Raw genomic sequence first — 12,150 nt, 5'->3', positions numbered from 1 at the left:
TATGATACAAAAGTAAAAAACAAAAGGTCAACTGCTCATTGTCATTATACTACAAAAGTGAAAACTATAGTTCACATTCCCAATTAATTTTCACTGTTAAACTTCTGATCAACAATGAAGTCATGAGAAATTTGTGACGAAACATTTTAAGTTTATTAAAATTTAAACCTTATCTTCTCTTTCCTCAAAAAAATATGGTACAGGGCTATCATAAGTTCCATTTTTCCAACTTTAAAGATAACTGTGCATTTCCGTGGTGTAACACGTTACAATTCAGCAACCTCTATTTGCATAAGAATAAGTTTTAAAAGACTAAACTGTTTATGATTGAACAACTTTTAAGAAAAAAAAAGAAAAAAAAAAGGTCTATACATAAAAAAGAAGATGTGGTATGATTGCCAATGAGACAACTATCCACAAAAGACCAAAATGACACAAACATTAACAACTATAGGTCACCGATCGGCCTTCAACAATGAGGAAAGTCCATACCGTATAGTCAGCTATAAAAGGCCCTGATAAGACAGTGTAAAACAATTCAAACGAGAACACTAACGGCCTTATTTATGTAATTTTTTTTTAACGAAAAACAAATTTGTAACACATAAACAAAGACAACCACTGAATTACCGGCTCCTGAATTGGGACAGGCACATACATAAATAATGTGGCGGGGTTAAACATGTTAGCGGGATCCCAACCCTTCCCTAACCTGGTACAGTGGTATAACAGTACAACATAAGAACGAACTATAAAAATCAGTAAAAAAAGGCTAAACTCATCAGATGGACAAAAAATACAAGTGAACATGTGTTTTTGATTGCATAACTGATTATTTTAGTTAATACAACTCACTTCAAGAAAACTTCTTCCATTGTAGTTGCTGTTGTTCCAAAGCTTGCAATACCAAGTTCTGAACTCTTGGCCTCAATTTCCAAAAGTAGTTTTTCAAAGAATTCTGATTTATCAAAGGGTAACAGGTATGACAGTTCAGCACTGATTTCACTTTCTAATGATGCAGATGACACATGAGACTTCACTAAGTTTGTTACATTGGCAACATTACATGATTTGTCTTTGACCATAACAAGATGATATCCAGCACCTTCAATTAAAAATATTCAATTTCATCAAGGATAGATGTTAACAGAATCATGATATAATAAAAGATAGCATTTAGACAAAATTCATCTAGGTACAACTCAAAATATTATGAGTTTAAAAAGTAAACAACGAAAATATGTGCGAAGTATTTTATCTATTCTAAACGTAGTAGTCGAATATTTCCAACGGAAATTTAGTTATATTTTCTTTAATGTGTAACGCACGAAGAGAAAGCCTGCTCTTTATATGATTGAGGAATGTTATCTCTAATTTTCTTGAATGCATCAACCATATTTCAATTTTCCTAAAATTTGTAAATGATCTAACTATCGTAACTATATACATGAACGTTTAAACATACAATCAAAGTTTTAGAACTATTTTCTATTTTATGATATCTCTATTTTATTTATACTGCAGCGTTGACACTAATAATTCAAATTCATTTCTACTACTATAGCATTCCATTTAAAAAAGTGTACTACGATAGCTTCCATTTAAAAAGAGGCTTGCCTCTATATAAATAATACAATTATTCATATTAAAATAAAGAAAACTTTTTCATAATGCAAGTTCATAATACCTATGAATAATGAACTTACCATATGTCTTTTTCAAAAAATAAGATGTTCCACAACATTTCACAACCCCTTCCGCCATGATGGCAATTCTGTCCCCCAAAAGATCAGCTTCGTCCATGAAATGTGTTGACAAAACAATTGTTCTGCCTGCTCTAAACTTCTGAAGTATATCCCAAGTTTGCCTTCTGGCTGCTGGGTCCATCCCTGAAGTTGGTTCATCCAATATAACTGTCTATGAGTATAAAATCTTCGCATTTTAATATTTAGTAATTACGAGAGAAATAATATTATTCGAATTTGGTTTACAATGATTCTCTGCGATGATTTGATGATTTTAAAATGCATACAAAAGAATATATGTTATTGTAAGTTCTTAGAAATTTACGATTAGAATAACAAATGTGTTATCCCGCTAACATGTTTAACCCCGTCACATTATTTATGTATGTGCCTGTCCCAAGTCAGGAGCCTGTAACTCAGTGGTTGTCGTTTGTTTATGTGTTACATATTTGTTATTCGTTCCATTTTTTTACATAAATAAGGCCGTTAGTTTTCTCGCTTGAATTGTTTTACATCGTCTTATCGGGGCCTTTTATAGCTGACTATATGTGGTATGGGCTTTGCTCATTGTTGAAGGCCGTACGGTGACCTATAGTTGTTAATGTTTTTGTAATTTTAGTCTTTTGTGGATAGTTGTCTCATTGGCAATCATACCACATTTTCTTTTTTATATATTGTTGTTTTTTATCAACAGATAAAACTACAAGTATCACGGTAGATCCATATTATGTGTTTGTGTTTCAGCAAACTAGCAGCATGTTTTCACAGTTTTGATACCAATTTTTTCGTTACTTTGAAGGTTCATTCGAATCACTCAAATTTCAATTGTTACCATCATTTGTCTTCTTGATCAGTTTTAGATATTTGAACATTGGTTGACCTATGTTGCCTCAATTTACGTGGCTCCCAAAGTGTTTTCTTCACGCCTTGTGAATTGTGAATCAGTTTATCAAACAGTGGGTCTAATAGTTGATAGGTGTTTAGTCCAGGGCGTACCAAACTTAGAAATGTCATGGATGACTGCAGTAAATATACTGTTTATCAAACATTTAAATCAATAATAATAAGTTTTCTATCTACATGTTACATTAACTTTATTGCAAGTGGAATAAGGATTATTTGGATTTCTCATATTATTTCTGCTGTTGTAATTATGCATATTATTGGTATTTTATCCAGGAATGTGACAATTCAACTAATTCATTGTGGCCCTTTTAAGGGTTACATTTGGTATTCTTGTATGAGGTTTAATGAAATTAGTGGATTGATGACAGTCACCCATCTATGGTATAAAAAAGTTTCATAGTAGTGGCCACTGGTAAATATGTTTTGTCAGAAATCGCTTGTGGTGTTCCTTAATATCATGGTAATTAAAAACTGTTCACTGCCTTAAATTGTATTATTAATTTATGATCTTCTAAATTTGGAGTATGTCCAGTAAGACTCCTTTTAGGCCCCAAAATAGAGCAGTTTTACAAAATTGTTAAAATGTAAACTTTTAGTTATTCATTCGACGGTAGAATGCTTCTGCTACATAAAGTTGTGCTGATTTTGACAATACAATGCACATATATATTGGGTACTAGCACCATTAAGTCATGCTAAATTACTGAAATCTTCACAATTCTAGCATTTTAGTGAAATTTTAGACGGTTTACGTGTTCATTCTTAAAATTGAAACATAAGTTGTATTTTATAATAATACATAACATATATAAAGGTTGACGATGACACGGATGTGGCCTCTTTCATTTTTGACAAAAACAATCTGAAAAATGACATTTTTCGGCATATTTGGTAGATCTTTCATATTTCAGCTTGAATCGGTGCGTTTTCTTATGACTTAATCAGTTAAAACCTTTCACATAAACTAATTGATTCAAATAAAATAGACATTTAAGTGTTTAAAAAGTGGTCATAATCTTTGGTCAGATGAACATGAAATTTGAGGCCAAAATCGGTTATTACTGGACCTACTCCTTTGATTGACACATGTATTTACATGTATGTAACAAAACTATCTTCAGTTGTCAGCATTAACTGACAATTTCAACAATTCAACATCGCAACATACCATCAAAAGAATTTTCTTCGCCTAACATTTCAGTTTGAAGTTAGAACTTAACATATACATATCTGAGTATAACTCCTTGAAAACTAGGCGGAAGTTGTTTTGTTTGACTTGCTGATATGCAAGTTTTAATAAAACTGATACTAAATGGAAATGGTATTACGATAGTGACGTCACTTATTTGATGCATATTGCATAGAATCGCAAGTGCACATTTCCAAATATATTTAAGTATACCAAATCATTGACTCAAATTCTAGGATTCATTTAACGGGGATATATGGTAAATTTCTTTATTGGAACATTATATAGTGAAACAGACTGTAAATACTTGTAATGAAGTTATAACTTAGTTTCCTTCTAAATCAGTTCGTCGGATATTCTTTCAAACAATTTTATATGTACTTCGAAGCCCAACTGCCAAAACTACTTTTTCTAGTTCGACATTATAAAAAAGTGCCAAGTGCCCAAAAAAATTGAACTTCATTTTGAAAATTGTAGGATTCTAGGTGTGGAATGGGCTACTGAGTTACAAATAAGATTTCCAAACAAGTGCCATGCTTTTAAATTATAATTTTCATATATGTACCTTCGATCCTGCAATAAGGGCAATTCCAACAGACAACTTCCGTTTCTGTCCTCCAGATAGGGTACTTGAAAACTTATTTCTCTTGGACTCTATTCCCAGAACAGATATCATTTCATTTACCTCCTTATTGATATCTTTAGATGGACAGCCTTTTAACTAAAATAATTCAATTGATATGACATTATTTCGATAAGAGGAAAAAGAAAGTATAATACAATTGGGTCATAACATTCAATTTTTATCAATGAAATTGAACCTGTATGTTTTCATTCATATTTGAGAGAGTAAAAAAATGTCAGCTGTGTGTTTTTGATGTTTTTGAATATATGCCGCATGAAGAGTTAATTGTTCGAAAGTATACTTTCCAACACAAGTCGTTCTTTGAAAATAGACAGGATATCATGATTTAACATTATTTTATCTTAAATGATTGAAAATAACTTATTCAAAGAATTAAAGCATTTGAATATTTCTACATTAAATGGTATCCAACTGTTTGTGTTTTGTGTTATGATCGCACGATTAGCTTAAATTTTTAAAAAAGTTTTCATTCTTATGTAGCTTTCAAAGTATGCTTTCAGTATAAATGCTGTATGATATTAAAACATTCCTATAAGTTTTGTAAAGGTATGTTGAGACGACAAAAAAATATTTTTGATGCAGAAATCTATTTTGTCAACAATCTCTATGTCCTCTATGCCTCTGCTTTTATGACATTTGAAAATATAGTTGAAACGCCTAATATATATTATATAACAAACGTTTACTTAATCTTTATGTAGTGTACCTTCGCAAAGAATCTTAAGTGCTCTTCAATTGTCATTGTTTCAAACAAGATGTTGTGCTGTGGACAAAGACCAATGCTTTTTCTAACACTTGTTATGTCTTTTCTTATATCAAATCCATTTACTTGAGCGGTACCACTGGTAGGTTCAATAAATCCTATAATTATAATTTATGAAAAAGATATAGCATGTTATTTACAGCTGAGCTTCTGTGATTTCTGAAAATATCTAACATTGTAGATTCATTACTACTTGTTGGATACCAATTTTCGTGGGTATCGGGAGAACAGGTGAACCACGAATTCAAATGTTGATAAAACGAAAAAAAATATATGTAGGCTTTGTATGTGGTGATTGGCAAAACCACGAAGTCTAATATCCACGAAAACGCAGGTTTCACTCAATCGACGACAATTGGTACCCACGAAAATAAATAAATCCCGAGGAGATGAGTTTGGTTATTGACGTTCTGAATTCATTTTAAGTTAAAAACATTTTTTGTTGAACACTAAACAAACAAGTTTTACATGCATCCGTTTGTTACCTGTGTAGTGTTATGATTTGCTTGTTATTACAACTCTTTCAATATATACTGATCTTAGCGTTCGTCGTGAATACAAAGACACTTTAATATAATTTCGTTCTTATTTATACACACTTATATCAATTGATATCATACTATGAAATTATTTCATAGTCTACATTTATTAATCTTCCACATAATTAAATTTGATGTAATGTATCAAGTCATATAATGGAAATTGAATGTAAAAAACAAAGGTGTTTTTGTTTAAAGACGCAAATTATGTTGCTTTTAATTTCTTTTATCATATTTATAATACATCGTTTTCATTGACAATTTTTTAGAAATTCTTGTTAGATATAAGTTGGTCATTTCGCATACACATTATCAAGAGATATCACCAATATCAATAATAATATGTTTCCAGATAAAATGAATTACTTTTCCTGTACCACTTTCTCAAAGTTTAGAGTTTTACTTATTTTATTTTTTTTAATTTTGCATCTGAATACAAGAAACATAATGACATGATGTATATTTCTAAAATAAAACTCAAAAATATGGTTTGACAAAAAAGCATTTCCGCAGATACGACCGGAATAATAACAATGACTTTACCACTTCTTCTGAACCAAATTTTGGTTTTAAACATTTGAAAGTATTCGCAGTAACGTTTGAGGTTTAGGATTAAGAAAAAAATCCTTGATGACTTTCTCTATGTTCATGTAAACATGTGTAGGCATTATATTTGTCAATATTTCATACTGAGCGTTAGCCAGGTAAAAATAGGCCAATAGGCGTTTTGCACGACGTGAAGGGATGATTTAGATTCTTATAGGTCGACCAACTAGGAATTTTTAAGGATAGAAACGTACAAAACTACCTTAGAATTGTTTGGCTGTCCTCGTTTCCTCTCCATGACCTACGTACATTTTTACATTTTTGATTTGATAAGTTTAAAAACTAATACCAATTTTTTTTTTTATTAAAATGACCACATAATTGAAATTCATGTCAACACCGAAGTACTGACTACTAGGCTTGTGATACCCTCTGGGACGAAACACCCGCTAGCAGAAGCATCGACCCATTGTTGTAAATAGTTATCAAAGGTACCAGGATTATAATTTAGTACGCCAGACGCGCGTTTCGTCTAAATAAGACTTATCAGACTCATAATACGGACGTCATATAAGAATATGATTCACGTTACCGACTTCACCGCAGTCGCGCCGTTTGGACTTCTTAATGTCTCTTCAGTGAAGTTTGATGCTTAAAAACAATTCAAATACCAGTTTTTTCACAAAACTTAAAAGAATAAACATGTAAAGTTATGTATAACTTGCCAGTTAACATAGACATCGTCGTTGTTTTACCAGCTCCATTATGACCTAAAAGTGCGGTTATATTTCCTTCATACATGTTGAGTGTCGTATCTCTTACAGCAATTTTCTTCTTTTTACCATTTCCATAAACCTTGAATAGTCTAAAGCTGTTAGTCTTTGCACCTTTCAAAGTCGTTCATACAAGGTGAAACAAGTATTCAATAGGTTTGAAAAACTACGTTGAATAAGATTATTGATAAAAAAAACTTCAACATTCATTTAACTATGTTATGAATCAAAACAGTGACAGTCGGAAAATACAGATTAAAAAAACTCAATCAAAAGTGGAGGACAAAATGACAACACCATGGCTTTAAATAAAAATAATTTATGATAAACACCAGTCTCAATATACAACAAAAAATTACTTAGCAACACAAAAACTTAAAAAAAACAAGGATGACATCACGTGATTTGAAAGTGTTTAAAAAAAACATATTAACCTATATCTGTATAATCGTTCGGTGATAAATGGCAAAATTTTGAATGAGGCACTAAAATAAGGTAAGTATTACACAGATATGTGTAAGGTTCATGTTAAATTCTTGATGATTTAACTAATAAATCTAAGTTATGACAACACAAAACATATGTGCCTAATGTGTAACCTTTCTTAAATGCTGTATTGCTATTCCAGCTTTTTTGTCTGAAGGTTCAGCCTCAAAGTATGCTGGATCTAGGCCGATTACTGAATGCTCTCTTTCGTACTTCTCCTTTTTCTTTGATCCACACCAGTAGTTTTTCTAAAAAAATGCATTTCGAGTGGAAGATAGAGTAATAGAATAAAGCGTTACTTCAATACCTTCACATAAGAAAGAAACATGAAAATAACACAAATTATATGCAATAGTCAAAGGAATTATTTATTCTTGGCACACATTTTGTATGTGCCTTTGTGTTTAAGTTTTCTTTTAGCAAACATTTGAGGCAGCTAGTTTATATTGGTGGAGAATGTCACGGAACCCTCCAAAAAGCCAACTTCAGCATAACAAAATGCAATACTTTTAAATTTAAGATCGGTGTTAGAATCGATAACATGACAGAGAATAAAAATACAGTTTTCATATTTTACTTACAGTGAATGGAAAATATAATGGTTCTGCAACTCCATATTCGCCAGGCATAACGGCATCAACATACCACGTGATCAGAAGATATAGAACAGTATCACACAGCAACATGATTATGGCTGTCAGTAATGTAAAATCAGCATCAACTGTGGGTGGTTTGTAAAAGTTTGACCACTGCGCACCTTCACCTGTTAAAATTGAAAATATGCCTAGACTATTGTAAAAATAGTTATTTGCATTTAACAGAATATATGTTTCTTTTTTTGTGAAATCACATAGAAATGCTAAAACTAAAAAAATGTTATCATGAACTGAAAGAAAAAACAAAAAACACATCCTAAGATAGAAATGTTCATGAAAAGGGCTTACCTATTTACGGAAAGACTTCAATATCAAACTGGAATATGATAAAAAGTAAAATAACAAAATTCGGAACTCTTAAGAAAAACAGGTATTTATTTGGGGAAATATCGTTTCGATACATACCTGTGCCTTCATACGCTGCAACAGTTTTGACTCCAAATGCCATGGCAACATTACCAAAAAGACACGCCATAACTTTCTGTGCAAATGACATAGCTCCATATTGATCATCATTATTTAGGAAAAAGTAAGGGAAGTAAGTCAAAAAGTATATCATCCCTCCAGCAAATAGTCCAGTGTTTGCTGAATAGAAATTAAGAGCACATTGGTTATTGTAGTGAATTAGATATCTGAATTATGTTATATTATTTGAAGGTTTGGTGTCTTGGATAAGGTATTACTTCCAATTTGTTCGCATTTTCCCACTGAACCGCTATGTGCTTCATAATTTCAAAGAATACACATCGTCTTCTTTTATATACCTAATAGTTATCAAAGGTACCAGGATTATAATTTAGTACGCCAGACGCGCGTTTCGTCTACATAAGACTCATCAGTGACGCTAATATCAAAATAGTTATAAACCAAACAAATACAAAGTTGAAGAGCATTGAGGATCCAAAATTCCAAAAAGTTGTGCCAAATACGGCTAAGGTAATCTATGCCTGGGATAAGATTTTTAAAAGTAGTTTTGCTTGTTTCTTGTTGTTTTTGCCGTCCGGCAGCTGTTTCACTGACGTATAACCAATAAATTATATGAAGACATTCTTGGTCAGTCGGATATCCTTTCTTATCTTATCTCCTAATAATTTCTAGGAAAATATTTGTTTAGTTTAAAAATCTATCTCGTTAAAACCGTGTTTATTCCATATTAGGGTTCCTGTATAAGTTCGGTTGGTGGATCTTATATCAATACACAGTTAATAGTGTTAAGGAAAATTGTTAAAGGTTTCAACAGATTAATGATGCGATGGAAATAAATTCATAAAACACAATCAAAGTTAACACGTTGTTATAGTTGACTTTTGTTCTTGTATATACCAATGGAAGTATAGATTCTTATAACTAATGGTATTGAAGGCTTCGCCACTTTGATAAGCCACTTGTTTAAATATCACAAGTTAAAAAAATTGGATAGATAATTTCGTGACACAGTGTGCTAGTGACATAATACTATTTATATATATGTGTGGGGTTAGTAAATTCCATATGGGGATTCCAGCTTTGCTCTCCCACCATATGAAATTAAGTGACCCAATGCATATCGTATAATGTCACTATTTAACTAATAGTATTATTTTGAGTAAGCATTTGTTACAATTCTTTTCTTTTTATAGTCATTTAAAAAAATGTCTTTCCTTTCACATCGTAACTGTGCCATACCTTGACTAAAGAATGTACTGATCATGAAAGACAGGCCAATAACAGACATTGCAAAGCAGAGGAAGAAGAAAAACATCAGTGTTGGATCAGAATTTGGGAGGACGCTTCCATGTGATCCAACTGGTACTGCCAGCAATACAGTAAATATCAGACATGCTATCACTAAGTAGATCAACGCTGTAACAAACCATGATAACCAGTATATAATTGGGCTTAACCCCATCATCTTCATGGATTCCTAGAAATAGATATATAAGGACACACATAAAATGGTTTAGTTTGCCAAACCCTACCCAAAGGTAGAGACAATGTTTAAGTAGATGGGCATTTTCTTTTCTTTCGGCAAAGATAAACTTAAGTGTCAGAGATTTCTGATTAAAGAAAAACTTTTCAACATCAAGACAATAAAAGATTTTAATATGCCAGCTGTTTTCTGAGTAGGTAGGGTTAGGGCAAACGAATATATCCTTTTATTACTAAATTCATATGACACAAATCTAAAGCAAGTTTGTGACCATTAGTACATTTTCCTATAATGTATGTAATGTAGTTAAGAATATTTGAGTATTGTTAACCCTATACCGGTATGATAATCTCGATGTGTTATCACTATTTCTGTATCCTTAAATTTTGTGGCATTTTTCTGTTTAATTTGTGTCATAAATGGTTGATTTAGTTTATTCTGACAACTCATTAATTTGTATATATCTTTATTAAGTTTTTCACATTTTTCTTCGTTCTTTGTTTTTCTTATATCAACTCTGGCTTTTTGGCTGTTGTAAATTATCATCCAAACCCTGCTATATTGAAATACAGCGAACAAAACATAACTTTGATGAACTTATTCCAATATGCTTTCGCAAATGCAAATGGTTTACACAAACAAACTATTGATTGAATTGACAGAAAGTTGATTTGGCAGTTGTTTTTCACTAGTTAAATTGAATGATAGCATTTGAGTTTGTCAGTTTTAATGAACTTTCTATTTTTGAGTTTGCTTTGGAGTTATATGTATATATACATATATATATATTATGATACAAGTAAGTAATTTCTAAATATTTTACCTTTAGCTTTCGTTCTTTTTCAAATACTATGTTCTTGGTTAGTTGTATAACATATAAAATGAAACCAAGCATTAAAAAGAGAGGTAAGTTACTTTGGATGGCAGTCAACATTGGATCTTCCACATAAGGAGGGTATGGCATCTTCTTTACGTGCATGATGACGTTATCAAACAGATTTGATTGGCCGGATTTCTTATGGATAATAGCTTTGTCAACTTCAAATTGTAGGAGTAGAAATCCTGTCTCGACGTACCCTAGAATAGTGTTTAGTGTTATTGCAAAGATCACCATAAAAATACAAGGTTGATAGAATAATGAAATCAAAATCAATGTTTTCTTAGTCGTCTGTCCGTTTGCCAAAGTTAGTTTTTATTGTTTGCAGTATAACAAAAAAATACCACACATGTATCATATTTCAGAAATATTTGGGGAAAAATATTTTTAAGTGATACCAAAATTTACCTACTTCATTAATTGGTCCAAATCAATACTTGCATCTGACAGATAAAGTCTTTTTATATTCTTATGTAAAAATTGAAATTGTATACATGTTTAGTTTTATGTGGGTTTTTATTTTTTCTTCTTTGTTCGATAGTATGATGAACATGTGACTTCTTGCAAAACAGATTAAATAATATTTAGACATCGCCCAATCTTTATAGCGCTATTATAAAACGCAGTTTTAGGTGTTTGCTTTGCTTTACTAAATTATTATTTTTACAATTTTCATCCCCGTCTCAAATAACAATGCGAAAATTGATATTAATTGTCCGTATGCATATTTTGAAAACTACAACAATAAAGACGTACTCACCCGGTGGTCCGCCATCGGCATCCTTATTCCTGGGACTAGTTGTTTGTGCAAAGGCGTATGTTAATCCTGTCCGCCATTTATCACTTGGTTTTACTGGCGAAACTCGAAGATCATACTTCACATTTGCATCTGATAGATTGCTCTTAAACACTACAGCTCCCCAAACTTGTTTCGGGTAAAGATTATGATGGTTGAGTAGGTCTTTTTCGGTATTAAATCCTATAACATTAATGTAAACATTTCTTATTTCTAATACCAAAACATAATATACATTGTATCAATATTTTTTGTTCGAAGTTTACACCTTTCTATTTATATATAAATGCATGCCATGTTTGGTGTCGCATTCTTATGT

At 31.5% G+C, this 12,150-nt stretch overlaps 1 protein-coding gene across 4 annotated transcripts in view; it reads right to left on the bottom strand.

Annotated features, from left to right (window-relative positions):
• The window catches only part of LOC134719181 (phospholipid-transporting ATPase ABCA3-like), a 51,148-nt gene that overhangs the window by 13,702 nt on the left and 25,296 nt on the right, over window positions 1-12,150 (bottom strand). For all 4 annotated transcript variants that reach the window (XM_063582162.1, XM_063582183.1, XM_063582155.1 and 1 more), the window contains exons 4-14: window positions 11,796-12,014; window positions 10,982-11,235; window positions 9,915-10,152; window positions 8,655-8,834; window positions 8,175-8,356; window positions 7,707-7,841; window positions 7,060-7,189; window positions 5,193-5,347; window positions 4,406-4,561; window positions 1,707-1,917; window positions 856-1,105 (exon numbers count right to left, since the gene is read on the bottom strand). In XM_063582162.1, coding sequence (XP_063438232.1) covers window positions 856-1,105; window positions 1,707-1,917; window positions 4,406-4,561; window positions 5,193-5,347; window positions 7,060-7,189; window positions 7,707-7,841; window positions 8,175-8,356; window positions 8,655-8,834; window positions 9,915-10,152; window positions 10,982-11,235; window positions 11,796-12,014 — 2,110 coding nt within the window. The remainder of the gene's footprint in view (window positions 1-855; window positions 1,106-1,706; window positions 1,918-4,405; window positions 4,562-5,192; window positions 5,348-7,059; window positions 7,190-7,706; window positions 7,842-8,174; window positions 8,357-8,654; window positions 8,835-9,914; window positions 10,153-10,981; window positions 11,236-11,795; window positions 12,015-12,150) is intronic.

The sequence above is a fragment of the Mytilus trossulus genome, chromosome 1 (genome assembly GCF_036588685.1).
Source record: "Mytilus trossulus isolate FHL-02 chromosome 1, PNRI_Mtr1.1.1.hap1, whole genome shotgun sequence".
Lineage (NCBI taxonomy): Eukaryota > Metazoa > Mollusca > Bivalvia > Mytilida > Mytilidae > Mytilus > Mytilus trossulus.
This window is presented reverse-complemented; position numbering and strand designations above follow the sequence as displayed.